At 33.3% G+C, this 17,535-nt stretch overlaps 1 protein-coding gene across 20 annotated transcripts in view; it reads left to right on the top strand.

Moving 5' to 3' along the window:
* The window catches only part of TTN (titin), a 327,039-nt gene that overhangs the window by 160,489 nt on the left and 149,015 nt on the right, over positions 1–17,535 (top strand). For 17 of the 20 annotated variants that reach the window (XM_056794077.1, XM_056794076.1, XM_056794075.1 and 14 more), the window contains exons 135-156: positions 439–507; positions 713–787; positions 995–1,087; positions 2,261–2,446; positions 2,657–2,740; positions 2,944–3,021; positions 4,063–4,146; positions 4,468–4,569; positions 4,795–4,875; positions 5,088–5,309; positions 5,514–5,597; positions 7,449–7,526; positions 7,699–7,782; positions 8,323–8,400; positions 9,938–10,030; positions 10,718–10,795; positions 11,753–11,821; positions 12,016–12,090; positions 12,230–12,520; positions 13,503–13,580; positions 14,365–14,445; positions 15,632–15,715. In XM_056794077.1, coding sequence (XP_056650055.1) covers positions 439–507; positions 713–787; positions 995–1,087; positions 2,261–2,446; positions 2,657–2,740; positions 2,944–3,021; positions 4,063–4,146; positions 4,468–4,569; positions 4,795–4,875; positions 5,088–5,309; positions 5,514–5,597; positions 7,449–7,526; positions 7,699–7,782; positions 8,323–8,400; positions 9,938–10,030; positions 10,718–10,795; positions 11,753–11,821; positions 12,016–12,090; positions 12,230–12,520; positions 13,503–13,580; positions 14,365–14,445; positions 15,632–15,715 — 2,247 coding nt within the window. Of the gene's footprint in view, positions 1–438; positions 508–712; positions 788–994; positions 1,088–2,260; positions 2,447–2,656; positions 2,741–2,943; positions 3,022–4,062; positions 4,147–4,467; positions 4,570–4,794; positions 4,876–5,087; positions 5,310–5,513; positions 5,598–7,448; positions 7,527–7,698; positions 7,783–8,322; positions 8,401–9,937; positions 10,031–10,717; positions 10,796–11,752; positions 11,822–12,015; positions 12,091–12,229; positions 12,521–13,502; positions 13,581–14,364; positions 14,446–15,631; positions 15,716–16,669; positions 16,754–16,879; positions 16,964–17,079; positions 17,164–17,293; positions 17,375–17,535 lie in introns of all 20 variants that reach the window. The other 3 variants (XM_056794058.1, XM_056794060.1, XM_056794059.1) reach the window with 1 other exon arrangement.

Genomic DNA, 17,535 nt, shown 5'->3' with positions numbered 1-17,535 from the left:
ATCTTTTCACAAGACAAACCGAGATAGAAAGTGTAAGAGAGAGTCAGAGACAGAGAGACAGGAGCAGAGTCAAAGACAGAGATGGAGATGGGGACAGAGGCCAACAGAGAGAGACACACAGAGACAGAGACAGGGGTGTGGAGGAAAGAAATACGAGTTTTACTACTGCCTTTGCTCCCTACGTTTTATAGTAAATTTTTAAATTTTGAATAGAAAGTATTTCATATATTTTATTAAAGTCAATAGAAGGGTAGTAAGTGCGTTTGGACTTTTCATGGGATCCTAGAAGTTCCCTCATTTAGCATTCAACGAGTATATAAGGACATTTGTTATAAATGACATCTAGGATTTCATCCATTCACAACATGATTCTATTTAAGTAATTTTTATGCTATTTCCCAAAATTCTTATGTGAATGAATGGTGTTTGTCTTTAAAGAACCAGAGAGACCTGTACCTGAAGAGAAAGTTCCTGTTCCCAGGAAACCAAAGGCTCCACCAGCTAAAGGTACAATGAGGGGGAAAACCTATTATATAAAACATCTGTTAGATAATATATATGTTCCCTGTGTGTTTATAAGGAAAGTGTTATAAAATTCTTATGGGATTAGACATTATCTTTATTATACTTCTTAACATTTTGTATCATTGGTCTTGAGTTTTTTGTGATTCTTACCAGGTTTTAAAATTCTCTTAAAATTAATATTTTTAAGTGCCTAAGAGAACCATCCCTGAAGAAAAAGTAAAAGTACCTGTCCCTGTGAAACTCAAACCTCCACCGCCCAAAGGTACATTGGCCTGATATGAGAATAAGCTCTAGAAGTGTCTTTATGTATCATGAATGTGGTCACACTGCTTCATATTGTGGTCTGTCTTTTTATGGAGTATTTTGTTTCTTTTTTTTTTCTTGCTTATGTTACACAGTTTGTGGTGAACTTGTGTGTAAGTATTGTGTTGTTGGTTTTAATACTCTTTACTAATTACTATCTTTAAAGTGCCTGAGGCTCCAAAGAAAGTTGTTGAAGAAAAAATACATATTGCAGTTACCAAAAGAGAAAAAGAAACAGTGATTATACCGGCTGTCAAAGGTACAATCATCAACTTGATCAAGCATGGTTCTGTTGAATGTCTTAACTACCTTCTCAAATTCAATATGTCATTCTTATGTTGTGTTTTATTTTATAATCTCATGTTTTGTAAATAAATTCCTAGATTTTTAGAATATCTGTTGTTTAGCATTTTGTAGCTATTTGGTTGATGTTTTTAGTATTTTGTTGCTATATATATATATGTATATATATATATATGTAATTGTTGCTATAGTAAAAGAATAGATGTTGGTAGATTTTTAAGGACATAGCAGATAATAGCCACTTCCTGATGTGTACTTATGCTGCAATAATAAATAAAAGATTCCATTTTTTAAAACACTGAAATTTGACAAGTAGCTTCAGATTTTGGTAAGGGTTATACTAGTGAGAAAATAACAAACACTCTATCGCTGACCTCTAGAAAGATTATTGTTTAGTATTTTAAATTTATCTTTGGTGGTAAAAAAAATCTTACAGCCTTGCTCAATGAAATTTTTCTTTTCAGTGAGTCAATAGTCGTATTTTGTTTTTGTAATTGCTTCATTTCTTCCTAAGAAAAATCTCATTTTCCTGGAAGGGGTTGTTTTTCATAAACAACAACATTATACTCTACATAGAATTTAAATTATTTCATTATTTGCAATAATAAACTTATAGCTCTTAGAAAATTTACATTTTGGTTTCAGCTATCACAAACATCTCCATATTATTGTCATGACCTTTTTTGTGCCTATAAGATTTAGAGTCACTTTCCTGGAAAACAAAAAATCATCTCTAGATGGATGCTTGCATACCTAATGTAAAACAGGAAGCTATAATAAAATTGTATCTGCTCCAAAAACCACAACCACTTAATGTCATCTAATTTAAACAATTTAGTCTCCTTATGACTACTGTTTTAAGTGCCTGAAAAGAAGGAAAAAGTAGTACCACCTGTTAGATATCGAGAATATCACTCCTTTATATTGGGGAGAGTATTTAGTGTCATGTTTCCTGTTCTTTTATTGTTAAGTTCATGTTCAGTATGTTATACTTCATGGGCCTCTTTGTGGGAACAGGGGGGAAGCGATTATTTCTTCTAATGCTAATGGGACTTTTATGTCAAATTCTTTGTGTTTGCTATGTAATTGAAAAAGAAAAATGTCCAACCTATAAATGGTATCTTTCAAGTTCCCAAAGTACCTAAGATACCGGAACCAGAACCAGAACCAGAACCAGAGGTAGAAATAGAGGAAGAGGTGCCTGAGGAAGAAGAATACATTCCTGAGGAAGAAGAATATGCCCCTGAGGAAGAACTTATTCCTGAGGAAGAAGTTGTATCTGAGGAAGAAGTAATACCAGAAGTACCAGTCAAAGGTACATGGCCTCTTTTGCCAAAAGAGAGGAGCCAAGCTCCCTTTGGTGGGCTGTGAGTCAGTCCTCAGTGTTAACACCTCATTAACACCCCATTCTTAAAACTGCCCCTTTGACAAACAATCTAGTCATATCTCTTTGGTAGCTGTTCTTATTTAACATACTTGCTATGCCATCACAAACATTTCTGAATGGAAATCATATCTTTAAAAGTGCCTGAAGTACCAAAGAAACCTGTGGTTGAGGAGAAGAAACCTGTCCCTGTCCCCAAAAAGAAGGAAGCTCCACCACCCAAAGGTAGAGCCATTTAGGAGACATAGTCATGATATGCATGTAATGAACAGCCTTTAATCCGTATTTTTGTGTTACTTTTGCTTTATTGTTTTTGAGTGTCTGTCACTGGGTAGTTGTTTCTGAGCTTGGGTAAATGTGCTCTATAATGAACTTATTGGCAAAGGTTAGGTGATTAGTTTCTTAACACAAAAATAATCTCTTTAAAGTGCCTGAAGTTCCAAAGAAACTAGAGGAGAAAGTACCTGTGCCTGTTCCCAAAAAAGAGAAGGCTCCACCTGCTAAAGGTACATTCACCTCGGATACATTCATAGATTATTATTAGGATTTATCCAGACAGAGCAATAAGGCTCACTTTGGCAAATTCTTCTTGGAATTAATAGTGCGCGGAAAAATATAAATCTGGAATCCAAATCCTAGTTTTTCCACTGCCTACTTCCGTGACTTTGGACTAGCCACTTCCTCTTTCTGTGCCTTGGTTTCCTCATCTGCAAAATCCTTTCTAGTTCTAAGCCCTAATAGTGACTCCTATGGATTAAATACAATGTTAGTGCTAAGACACGAATTACTTGGCACCACCAAGACAAGAACTGGCCACAATAGATTGTTTTTTACTTGTGAAATTTGTCTTTGGATTTTATTTGTACTTGGTGTTTTGTTTCTCTTTTCATTGTTACAATAAACTCTCACTATAACATATAAGCATATTTAATATATTCATATAAATGGATGCATTATTTATAATAATATAGTAATATATTTTATACATTCAATAAATATATGTTATATTGTTTGCTTAATTATTTAATTAAAATATTATTTAATGTATGAGTTAACTCTTGTTAACATAGTGATATGTTTATTTATTAAATATAATACTTATATGAATATATTAAGAATGATATAGTATTGGTCTATTATATTAATAATGCATTATTTAATATTTTATATTAATATAGTTAAAATTTCTATATTTGGATATTTAATTATTTATTCATCCATATATGGATATATTAAATAGATTAATATTGAATGTTAATCAAAATATTCACTGTTTCTATATATTAAGTGTGTAAATACATATGTTTGTGTTTAAAGAAAAACAGATGAAAGATAGTACTCACCTGTCAATATACACTGTATTCCTCACCAGTCAGTCTATGTTGAATAGTATGGATGAGTGTCTTTTCATCTCTTGTAGAGGGAACCATTATCATTGTGGTCATTCTTGATTCTACTTATAAGAAATCACTGTTTTTGTTTCTATTGTCATGTCTTTGGATTTTTTTTAAAAATGAGATACTTAACCCAATGTCTTAACTTTAAAGTTCCTGAGGTACCCAAGAAGCCTGAACCAGAAAAGAAAGTCCCAGTACCTGTCCCTAAAAAGGTGGAACCTCCCCCAGCCAAAGGTACATATACTTGTGACATGCATGTCCACAGTGTTTGTTTGTTTTATTTCAAAATAAAGTGAAGTGCAAATATGAGGGTCTCATTTCTTGCTTTTCAGAAAGGTATCTCCTAAATGTCATTTCCCAGAAGAAGAATAAAATTCTCTTATTTCAGTACTTTTCTCTATACTTTACATGGTGTTTTTATTCCTTTGTCTTACATGTTATGAACCTGTACTTTAGTGTGTTATTTTAATGTGACAAAAGAAGATAAAAATTTTAAAATAATCTCTTTAAAGTGACTAAAGAGTCCTATATTTATTTGAATATAATATTTTTAAGTGCCTGAAGTACCTAAAAAACCTGTCCCAGAGAAGAAGGCTGTACCAGAAAAGAAGATACCTACCCCAGTTCCTAAGAAAATGGAGCCTCCACCAGCCAAAGGTACATTATTTCTACATTTAAAATGTACAGGAAAGAGTACCTCTCATATTTTATATAAGTGCACACAGATTTGCCAAATCCCTTTATGTTCCAAAGGAATAGAATGCCATGCATGATAAGTTTCACAGTTTAGACATCTGGACTCTTCTCCTTTCTTGATGTTTTTTTCTTTTCTATAAGAAATATTTAAAAATGCATTCTTAAAGTCAAATAATATCTTTCAAGTGCCAGAGGTGCCCAAGAAAGTTGTCCCTGAAGAAAAACCAGTACCCGTTCCGAAAAAAGTAGAAGCTCCTCCAGTTAAAGGTACATTAATCTATAACAGAATTATTACATGGAGAAACTTTTCATTGTGTTCACAAGTCTCACTATTTGAAATTAATGTTTTGTAGAATTTATTTGGACATTTTTTGCTGTTGTATAGTTCTTGTTATTTCCTTTTTTGTGTAATTGGGTTTTATTTTGTGGGGGTGCTATATCTATAAACTAAGTTTAAAAATCAAATAATGTCATTAAAGTGCCAAAGAAACCAGAACCAGTACCTGTTCCTATCATGGTCCCTGAAGAAGAAGAAATTCCCCCTGAGGAGGAAGAAGAAGTTCCTTTCGTGGAAGAAGAAATTCCCCCTGAGGAGGAGGAAGAACTTCTCCCAGAGGAAGAGGAAGAAGAGGAAGTTCCATTTGAAGAAGAAATTCCACTTGAGGAAGAAGTTAAACCAGAGATACCTGTACATGTACCAGGTATAACTGATCTCCATTGAACTTCTTCAAAACATCATTGCCATCATCTTAATTCTTCTCTGTCATCTATATTGTCTCTTCTGTATTTTTGTGTTGTTTTATTCTCAAAAGTTCTTTGACACATTCATAGTTCAATGCTTATGTGTTTTTTGTAATATGTTCTCTGAATGTGGTTTTAATTTATTTAAATGTAATGTTTTTAAGTGCCTGAGGTACCTAAGAAACCTGTGCCAGAGAAGAAAGTCCCTGTCCCTGCCCCTAAAAAAGTGGAACCTCCACCAGCCAAAGGTATAACAAGCCCAAGGGAATGTTCTTTATCTCATACCCTTCATTCACAATTCTTTCCAGAACAATTATGGTGGAACTGGGTTTGAGAATTGCAACTACTTATAAAATTCAATTAGAGCACCCCCAATTTTGCTTTTAAATCTGTATTTATGGGGCATTTAATTAGCTGCAATTAGTGCAATAGATAGCCTTCCAGGCCTGGGATTGGGAGGATCTGAATTCATATCTGGCCTCAGACACTTCTAGCTGTGAGACCTTCTGAAAGTAACTTAGCCCTGATTGCCTAGTGCTTGCCATTCTTCTTAGAACTGATACTAAGTCAGAAGAGAAAGGTTTAAAATAAACCTGTATTCAGATGCAATGAATTCAGACCATTTCTTTTCACTGGTTGTGATATGTTGTTCTAAAGTGAAAAGCCAGTCTAAGTGGCAGCAGGAGCTTATTACTTTCAATTTCATTATTATATAACAATAGCTAGCATTTATATAGAGTGTGCTGTGTGCCAGGTGCTCTGCTAAGCACTTCATAATTATTATTTCATTTGATCTTTATTATAATCCTGGGAGGTAGCTGATATAATTATCCCCATTATATAGTTGGGGAAACTGAGGCTGGGAGCAGTTAAGTGACTTGTCCAAGGTCACATGGCTAGTAAATGTTCACGGCTAAGTTTGAATTCAAGTCTTCCTGATTCTGGCCCTAGCACTTGTTACTTTTATGGTCAAAATTCTTATAAGTGTGCAAAGATGATGCAGTGCCTAGGATAATTACCCCCCCCCAAAAAAAGATATGTGAAAACTCCATAATTCACTCACTAAATCATGGTGTCTTTAATATACTAAATAAAGAAAAAGTCTTATAGTAATCAAAACGCTGAAGAAAAACAATAAATACTTATGTATAAACATCTCTTAATTGACTATATGTAGCTTATATGTATATGTATAAATATAATGTGTATACATGCATAATTAGAGCTACCATTAAGAGTTATATTCCCCCCTAGCAATGTCACCCAGGACTAGTCTTTTAACCCACTTGCCTAGTCCTTAATACTCTTTTGTCTTGGAACCAATACTTAGTATCAATTCCTTTTTACTTATTGTCAATTCTAAGGAAGCAGGTAAGGGTTTTTAAAAAAGTCATATTCCCTAAATTCAACAAACATTTGAGTACCTCTGATGTGCCAGGCAGTGTGCGAAGTCCTGAAAATACAAGTCAAAAATAAAACAAAACCTGCTCTCCAGAAGCATAGATGATCTTGACAGTATAGTGGAAGGAAATCATTGTGTGGAATGAAATCAGTATTCCTTTGCCTTGCAGCTTAATAATGGTTTTTCCTATGGTCTCATCAGTACCCACTGCTTCTCCCTTTGGAGTTTATACATACCCACTCTAGAAGGTGGGTTAATTTAATATAGTGAAATCAAGGAGTAAAAAATAAAGATTTATTGAATCTAATGATAGAAAGAAAAAAGAGAGAGATGGAGGGATGGAAGGAAGGGCATTATAGATAAATAGATATATAGATTGATTTTAAGTTAGGTATGTTTTATAGATATTTGCTGAACAAATAACTAAGCCCAATTAAAAGGAATATTTACTATCGAAAAATCAAGTGAACTGCTACCAACAAGCCTATTTCCATCATACTATCCAGAGTTGATCATTTCCTTCATGTTCTTTACTGGGATGTTGTCTTTCCATTTGTCTGTGTGAAGTTGGGTGAAGGGTGGGTTTTGATCAGGGGTCATTGTTCTAATATTTTGTGTCCCATATATGTTCTTATTCTTTATAATGTGTCTTTTCAACACAAAATGAAATTTTTATCATGGAATGATGTCTTTAAAGTGTCTGAGATTCCTAAGAAGAAAGTGACTGAGAAAAAGGTGCCCGTTCCTAAGAAAGAAGAAGCTCCTCCACCCAAAGGTACCTCGACTTATAAACAGATTAAAGTTTGCTGTTCCATTCTTTCTTTCAAAAGTAAAAATCATGTCATACATGTGTCTATATTCTTGTTCTAACCCAGTTTAACATTATTATGGAATTATTGTCTTATGGTGTCTGGAATGATCTTTTAAAATAAATAATCTCTTTAAAGTACCCGAGGTGCCTAAGAAACCGGTGCCTGAGAAGAAAGTCCCCACCCTGGTTCCTAAGAAAGTGGAGCCTCCCCCAGCCAAAGGTACCTCATCCTCTAGATTAGCTAGCAATGATCATATGTAACTAACATAACTTTGTTTATATCTTTCATTTGTCCTAATTGTCGAAATGTTTCTTGAGTTGCATTTATATTTACATACAGTTTGTAGTCAAGAGTCATCTTCTCTTGTGATCATCATGTTGATGACTTCTTTTGTGTTTGTTGAATCCTCCCAGAAGTAAAAATATATTAAATCCAAATCTCTTAAAAGTCCCTGAAGTGACTAAGAAACCAGTCCCTGAAACATATAATTCCACTTCCTAAAAAAGTTGAGGCCCCCAAGGCTAAAGGTAGATAACTTCTTGAATGAATAGACTTACAGTTTATAATATAAATTTCTTTCTTCTAAAAAATCCTACTAATTCATTCATCGAAATGTTAATGTCCCATTCTATATGTATCTATTCTTATTCTCTTCCTTCTTGTTATGAAAAATCAGAAATGTGTCCCTTTTGCATTTCTTTTGTTCTTGCTATGTTGCAAGTATTTTAAAGTTCCTAAAAGCAACTAATATCTTTAAAGTTCCTGAGGCACCTAAGAAATTGGAAGAAAGACTACCACCCACTCTCCCTCAAGAAGAGGAAGCCCCACCAGATGAAGGTAGATAAATTCCTAACCATAGATGTAAAGAGAATTTTTAATAGTTATTATATTAATTTGTTTAATATTTGGGCAAACTGAATTAATATTTTGTGTTATAAACTATTTATGAAAATCAACACTGGCCTATCTATCCAAGACCTTAAAAATCCCAATTCATCTAAAAGAAAGAGAACAGAAGGTTTAAAAAAGTTGAAATATAATTCTCTTTTTTGTTTAGTTTTGTCTGTGATCTGTTTGAAGTGGAATTCCATATTTGCTATATGTTTATCTTTTTTGCCTACTGATATGAATGGGAATGATTATGCATATGTTTTGTTGTTGTCGTTCAGTTGTTTTAGTTGTGTCTTGACTATTGGTGACCACATTTGGGTTTTTCTTGGCAAAGAGAATTGAGTAGTTTGCCATTTCCTTCTCCAATTTTCATTTTACAAATGAGGACCTGAGGCCAGCAGAGTTAGGTTAAGTGACTTGCCCAATGTCATAGAGCTAGTAAGTGTCTGAAGTAGGACATGAACTCGGGTCTTCCTGACTCTAGGCCTGGTGCTCTATTTACTGCACCACCTAGCTGCCCTGAATAGGCATAAGCTGGACCAATGAGGCAAAGGGTCTAATATGTAGAAAGCATAATGATGAGGTAGAATCCTCTCCAAGCCCCAATTTTATTTCTGATTGCAGTTTAAATTCTTTGACTATAATTTGCAGCAAAAATAAAAATAACAGTTCACATATTTATATTGCTTTCAGGTTTAAAAATCATTTTTCTTTACAACAGGCTTATGAGGAAGTAGTGAAATTATTATTCCACCTATTTTAATCAGGCAATTAATAAACATTTATTAAGCACTTAATATGTGTTCGGAACCATGTTTAGTGCTAAACATATAAAGAAAAGGCAAAAGCAGTTCCTTCACTCAAGGAGTTTACATTCTAGTGTATAACCCACAAGATACACACAAAGTAGATACAAGGGAACCTAAGAAGAGAACCAGAAGCTGCAAACACCAGGAAAGACCTCCCAGAGAATTTGGCAAGTAAGCTAGGTCTTGAAGAAAGCCAGGGGTCTTAAGAGGCCGAGGAAGGAAGAGGGAGAGTGCCCAGTACACGTGAGGGACTTGAGACTTTTAGAGAAATGGAGTGATTTGTCTGTGGTCATGTAGCTAATAAGTCTTGAAGCTAGAATTTGAGCCTTGGTCTGTGTTACTCCAAGCCCAGTGTCCCTTGCACTATTCTCCATCGTCTCTCAAACTGCTTGAACAATATGGATTTCACTTTTCCCTGTCTGTAAACTGAGGTAATTGGCTAGATTAGATTGTCCATCAAGACTCTTCAAGCCCTGACAGTCTGTGATTTAACAGGGTTTATACAATTTGTAAAAGGTCCATTATAATTTTAACAGTAGCTAATGATAAAAAACCAGCTATTTTAAAAGTTGAAAATTTGATGTGTGCCAGTCATTTGTTTGTTTTATGTTGTCAGTTTAGCCATATAGTCATTAAATTATTGAAATAATTCACAAAATACTAATATTTTTAAGTGCCTGAAGAACCTGAGGAAATTCTTCCAGAGGAGGAGATACCTGAAGAAGCTCCTAGCATAGAGGAGGTTGAGGAAGTTTCATCACCTATAGGTATATCAGAGTTATATGAGAATTGGGTTTTTAAATACCTTCTGACCTTTCTCAATATTTATTGGGAAATTTCTTATGTGTTTGTGTGTGTGTGTGTGTGTGTGTGTGTGTGTGTGTGTGTGTATATTATAGTTGATAAAAGAGTATTACTAAAAGTTGAGGCTATCCAACTGAATGGTTGGGTACTCTTTATTTTTTGTGTCTATTTGTTCAAATATGCATTACCCTGAGAGATAGAAAACTTTTCTCCTTTTTAATTGACTTTTTCTATTGCCAGTACTACACATTAGGTTTTTTTTAAGATCCCACTCTGTTTATTGTTTGCTGACTATGAAAAAAATCCTTCAGTCAATAAGTCTACACATTAGTTTTTAATTATAGTTCTTATTCCTTCCTTTCCTCCTAAAAATGTAATTGGAAAAAATCAACTTTTGAGCAAAATGGAATTTTTCATTTCAAGCCAAGTTCTTATTCTTGAAATGAACTCCTTAACTACGTTTTGGACTCTGCTTATATTTTAGAGCACATAGTATTTTTCCTCTGAAAGTCAAAGTTTAAGTGAAAGAATTGTCTAATATCTTTTACACTTTAATGTTCTGTGTGGTTTATATTAATTGTTGTATGATAAATATTTTTGTTCTGTGTTCTGCATAAAAATCTTTAATTACTTATCAAATATCTTTCAAGTGCCCGAGGTGGTTAAGAAAGCTGTCCCTGAAGCACCTGCTATTATTCCTAAAAAAGAGAAAGCTCCACCAGTTAAAGGTATAGTCAATATAATGAAAATAAAAACAAACTCAACATCCATACTAGTCACCACAGTGGCAGAGTTAAGACCAATATTAGTAGCAGCTGCATATAAATATACATTTTCACTGACTCAGAGAGAGGAAGTAATTTATTCCATAGACTAAACCCTAGGGGAAAAGTACAGATTTATATTGAGATCATTGTATCAGACACTTGTATGCATTCTTCCCTCTACTAACCACTATAAAAAAAGTCTTTCTAATTTTTGATAACTGACTTTCAAAAAGAATTATTTAGGCTGTGTGACCTTGGGCAAGTCATTTAACTACAATTGCCTATCCCTTGTTGCTCTTTTACCTTGAAACCAATACTTTCTATTAGTTCTGAGCCAGAAGGTAAGGGTTTTAAAAGAATATAAAGATTTAGTAGCACAAATCATCAGATGATTTTACTATTCTACCATCATTTTCTGTCCAATGTTCCATTAATAAGCAGAGACCCAATGTTCCATTTCTATTCCAAAAGAAAATTAATCAACAGAAAAAAATCTTTCTCTATAAGTCCTAATTATATAGTCCTTTTCTTGATTAAAAATTCATAATGCAACAACACCCTAAAAAAATTTTGCCCATGAGCACTGAATTAATATTTGACAATGATTACTTCAAATAGGATTTTCTTAGTTAAAGATTATAGAAGCAGACCCTACATGATTGAATTCTGTTATTACTAATTTGAGTAGCAAAAAGTCCTTAAAATTTTTTGAGCCTGAAACTTAATCAGCTTAAAGTAGAGGGAGAAAATATAGGGGAAATATCTGTTTTACTTTAAAATAGTATCTTAACTTTAACAGCTCACAACATTATTCCTGTAATTTTCAGTTATAAATACATTGTTTTGTTATATTTTTTCATATTTATTTTTCAATGTCAGCATTGTAAAATTACTAAAAAAATCCTAATATCTTTAAAGTGGCAAAGAAACCAGTACCTGAAGAAAAAGTACCTGTTATTCAGAAAAGAGAACCTCCTCCAGCTAAAGGTATAGCTTCTTCTTTATGTCTGTTTAAATGATACACTTCATCTTCATCTTTTCTTCAATAGGCATTTATGTTGTCCCTGAGTCTTCATGTGTTATTTCTCCTTAGTTCAGTGGTGCATATCACCATGCTTTATGTTTACTGGGTTCATCTCAATGTTGTACATTCTTAAAAAATGAATACTCTGTCTTTAAAGTGCCTCCAGTATCCAAGAAAGTCCCAGAAAAGAAGGTTCTTGTGCCTAAAAAGGAGGTGGTTGCCCCTACAAAAGGTACAATAAGAATTCTTATTAGACGCTTTGGTTTGAAAGTATAGCGTGTTTGTTCCCAAATACCTTTTTTCATGTTTCTTGTAACATTTCTTTGTCAACTTCCACCTTCATTTTTTATGTCACCTCAAAACTCTTAAAGTGGAGACAACTGCCAAGAAAACCATCCAAGAAGAAAAAGTATCAATTGTCTTCCACAAACAAGAAGTAGTACACGAAGTTCTGGAAATAGAACAAGAAGTTGAAGAAGTAATAGAGGCCAAAGAAGTAGAAGAGATCTTTGAGGAGGAAGAAGAGGAGGAGGAGGAGTTCTTTGATGTTGAAGAAGAACATATAGAAGAAGTCCTTGAAGTGGAAGAGGTCCATAGATTCAGAGAAGTCATTGAAGTTGAAGATGTCGAAGTGACTATAAAGCCCACACCTGCTGTGAAAGGTACATGGCATTCCACAGTTATTCACACCTCAAGTCTTGCTTTCACTAACTTTCTTTGAAAACATATTCTCTCCTTGAATTATATATGTATATCTTAATATCATTTTTGCAAAGACAATCATGAAAATTTGAATTCTTGGCCCATCTATAAGAATGAAGTAGCTGAATTTCCCCAAAATTTCAAACCTAGTTTGCTTTCTAAAGGCAGTATTAAAACACTTGGTTCTGATCAATTTGTCAAGAGTCAGTTTTACCAAGCTACTAATCATTTTTAAGTCAAGTAAAGTTACTACCTATCTCAAAATAACTATTTAGTGAAAACAAAAATTAACTAATTCAGCAGCAGGGGGAAAAGTTTAATAATAAATTCCCTAACTAAGATTTCCACTGGTCATTATGGTCTTGTGTAGACATTGCCTAAAGATAATATCAGTCTTCAATCTTTTTATTGTTTGTTTTAATTTTTTAAAAACGACTAAAAAAGACATTGAAGCACTAATAGTAACACAAATTTCATTAAGACAGACTAGTTTCTTGATGCCAAGAAATAAAAGCAGAAAATTGTGAAACATGTATCTATTTGGTCCTTTTGGAGAAAAAGTAGTATACAAAATATCATGAGAAAATAAATATGTATCTGCCATTAAGTATACTAGAGGACCCTGGATATTTAATTCAGTTTACAAGACACTATTCCATATGCTACCATGGAGGTTATATCCTTTTGGTACAAGTGAAAGACTTATAAAACATTATATTCATTCATAAACATTATAAACATTCATAAACATTCATAAACATTCATAAAACATTATGATTCATGGCATGTACAAAAATGAATAACTATTAATATCATTGAAGAATGTTTTATTATGTTTCCCTAATATCACCTTATGGATTAGTGTTTTCTAATATATAAGATTTGTTTCGGGATATTTAAATGTTCTAAACAAAAACAAAATAAATCCTAATATCTTTGAAGGACCTAAAATTGCTGAGAAAGTCATCCCTCCCAAAAAACAATCTACTGTTGTACCTCAAAAAGAACCACCAGCAAAAGGTATTTCTTTTTTTTTCAAAGTTCTCTTCATTTAATCTTATGGTACAGTGTGCATGTAAAGTTAGGACTTTGCTTTATAATTTTACATTCTGTTTTGTGCTTTCTTTGTATATGCTGTATTCTTGAAGTTTCTAAAACCAACTAATATCTTTAAAATGAGGTCTCTAAGGAAGTTTTTACAGTAAAGAAAATATCAGTTGATCTAACTAAAACTCCCCAGATAATACAAACTAAATGTATAGATTTTTATCAACCTTCTGCTAATCCCCAATTCCCTTCTGTTGAAATTAATTATCCACTCAGGTATGCTCATATGTCACAAATCCACATGGGTGTCTTTTATTTGTAACGCCGTTAATTATCATTTGATGTTCCTGTTGTGTTGATGTTTTGTAAGTCTCTTAAAACTTTTTCCAACATAAAATAAACTAATATCTTTAAAATGCTTGAAGTTACCAAGAAAGTTATCCCAGAAGAGAAAGTACAAATTGTTCCACCAAAAAAGCCAGAAGTACCATCCTCTAAAGGTATATAGGTCATTTAATCTTTGTCAAATAAGTAGCTGGTTTACTTGTTCTAAAAATGAAAAAGTTCCTTGGGTTTTTTTAGTTCTATATTTATGGTTAAAATTTAACTCACATCAAAAATTGTGATAAGTGTTATGAAATTAAGTTTATATTTTCCTACTTTTTTAGCAATGTTTTGATGTCTTTATACTTTTTTACCTTGTTTGCCTAAAAATCTTTGTAATTGGGAAAATAAAGAAAAATTATTGTTTTTAAAGTGCCCGAGGTGCCCAAGAAAGTCATTCCAGAAAAGAAAATACCTGTTCCAGAGGAGCCTGAAGCCCCTCCTCCAGCTAAAGGTACACACCTTCATTATGATGCATGGCAGAGAAAACCTCCAATTCTTTTGTTGTTTGTCCTTCTTTTATCCAGAATATAAATTATATATTTCAATTAATGGGCAAAAGGGAGGTATATTGCAATTCTTTGTGTAAGCCATCATGTGTCAAGGACTGATTTTTAAAATTAAGCTTAATTTTATATTAAATCATATGATTATGCTACCGACTCATAGACAGAGAGCTGGAAGAGACCTTAGAGACCATCTAATCCAACTTCATTTGTCCAGTTGAAGAAACACAGCTCAGGAAGAATGTGGTTTGCCTGAGGTCATATAAGCACTAGAGATAGGATTTGAACCCAGCACCCTTTTTTGCTACACTGTCTTATGAAGACAAGTTTAAAAGTTAGGCTATGATTGGGTGATAGGGTGATAAGGGACTAGAGCTAGAAGCAGCTAGTGGGGCAGTGTAATCAAAAAGACTGAAGCTGAAATCTGGACTTAGACACATCCAAATTATATAACCCTGGGTAAGTCATTTACCTTTGTCATAGTTTCCTCAATTTTAAAATGAAAATAATACTAGCACCTACTTAAAAAGGTTTGGGTTTAAAAAAAAAAGGTTTGGGGCAGATCATAAGAGATAATATCTTTAAAATGCATTTTGTACAGTGCCTGGAATATAGTAGGCACTATATAAATGCTGATTCCTTTCCCCTATCTCTTCCTAAGAAGCGGAGACCTTGAAAACAATGCTTACCTTATGTAAGTACATTAAAGAGGGGGCAGGTGGGTAGTTCAGTGGCTAGAGAGCCAGGCCTGGAGACAGGAGATCCTGGGTTCAAATATGACTTCAGTTACTTTCTAGCTATGTGACCCTGGGCAAATTATTTAACCCCCATTGCCTAGCTTATACCACTCTTAAATTGAAAACATTAAATACTGATAAGAGATATTGTCTTCTCCCAACAAAAACCTTCCTTTAAAACAGTTTACTAAGTACTACAAATGAGTATCCTCTAAATGATAATAAAAAAAAATACAACATAGCCAGAATGTTCATATGCACAAATCAAGGAATTTCTAGGCAAATCTGACTGTGTGTATTCTTTGTTAGATTTCTCTTTTATTTTCTCTTGATATTTTAATTGTAATTTTGTAATTTTAAAGAATGAATTCTTAAAAAAAACCTAATATCTTTAAAGTGCCTGAAGCACCAAAGAAAATCATTGCAGAAAAGAAAGTTCCAGTTGCTGTTCCCAAAAAACCAGAAGCACCACCTGCTAAAGGTATCTATGATTTCTTCCACAATGGCAAAATAATTGTCCTTTTGCTTATCTGTCTGAAATTGTAATGAATACATGGTTTAGAGAAAATAAATGTGTGTATGTGTGTGTATACAAGTATACCTTCCCTCATCCTTCAAATTTTAATGCTATATGTCTGAATGAATCCACAACAAAACTACTAATAATTTTTAAGTCTCTGAGACCTAAAAAGTTATCCCAGAAAAGACCTATAATGGTTTCTAAAAAAACAAATATTTACTTTTCATATATCTAAAATGGTAGAACTCCAAATTATATGAGGTATAAAAAATGAAAGAAGAAACCAGAGATTCATCTTTGTTTATATCTGGCAAACCCAGAATTCCTAGACTCTCAATCGTTATTTGTGCCCTGAGACAGGCAAAGAATAATATACCAGTGACAATTATGATTCAAAACCAGTTTCTTAAGGGCAGAATAGAATGGAGAATTATCACATTCCTAGCCACTAGATTGATTAATTAGAGCACCAAAATATAGTGGGAAGTGGGTAGTTTTTAATAGAATGGAAAAAAGAGTTTCTTTCTGACTCACAGACTACTTACTTTGATAAGCAAAGGACCTCAGATTATAATCTCATATCCTCAATCTATCCTTATCACTATTTTTATTGACTTAAATATTAGTGATTAATGTCTCATGTCATGTCATTATTTTTGCTGTTCCCTATGTATCTTTGAAACTTTTCTAAGTGAACTAATATCTTTTCAAATCCCTAAAGAATTCAAAGAATTGGTCCAAAAAGATAAAAGGACCTATATCTGCTGTACTTCCTAAAAGTAAGGTACCCTAGTTCACCAAAGGTATACATCAACCATGATCTAAATCTGAAGAAGGGTGGGTGGTTTTTGAAACTGAAAGCATCTTACTTTCTCTTAATTGTTTCTAAATATTAACATACTAATATCTTTCAAGTTCCTGAACTGTCCAAGAAAGCTATCCCAGAAGAGAAAATCCCTGCGATTGTTCCTAAAAAGAAAGAAACTCTATTTGCTAAAGGTATATTTAACCAACACCAAATCTAGAAGATGTTTGACTTCAAGACTCAAAAATCATATGCTGTATCTACTTGCATATTTTCTATCTTCTCAACTACTAAATGTTAATATACTAATATCTTTAAAGAGCCCAGTCTACCCCGAAAATCCATCCAAGAAGAGGAGGTATTGAAGCCTGTCCCTAAAATAAGAGAGCAACTTCCAACAGAAGGTATCTTTAAATAATAGATTCTGAAAAAATAATTTTTTCCAGGCTAGATAAACACATTTGTTATTTCTTCTGTAGTTTTATACCTACTAAATGCTAAACTACTAATATCTTTAAAGTGCCTGCTATACCCAAGAAAGCTGTCCCAGAAGAGAAAATGCCTACACATTTGCCTTCAAAGCCAGAAGTTCCTTTGGCACAAGGTACAAATCTGGAGGAAAAAAAAATCTATCTTATATCTTGTAAAAAACTTGTATGATGTAGATGTAGCTTGTGTCTCCAGTTCAGCATGTCTCTGAAATTTCTAACTGTAAAAATACTAATATCTTTAAGTGACTGAGGTCTCTAAGGAAAGTGCCCCAGAGGAAGCTCCTCCTGCTAGCCCTAAAAGAAGGGAGAGACCTCCAGCACCAGGTACCATTTCCTATTCATCCCAGTCAGGAGAAAAAGAATGTTCTTGTCTGGTGCTCTGGAAAGTTTTGGTCTCAGTGTGCTTAACAGATGCATTTCATTTATCTGTGATGCCTAATATAAAAATACTAATGTGTTTTAAAGCTATCAGAATGACAAAATAA

This window comes from Monodelphis domestica, chromosome 4, assembly GCF_027887165.1.
Source record: "Monodelphis domestica isolate mMonDom1 chromosome 4, mMonDom1.pri, whole genome shotgun sequence".
In the NCBI taxonomy this organism is placed as follows: domain Eukaryota; kingdom Metazoa; phylum Chordata; class Mammalia; order Didelphimorphia; family Didelphidae; genus Monodelphis; species Monodelphis domestica.
Note: the sequence above shows the minus strand (reverse complement) of the source record. Positions and strands in the feature narration are given on the sequence as shown.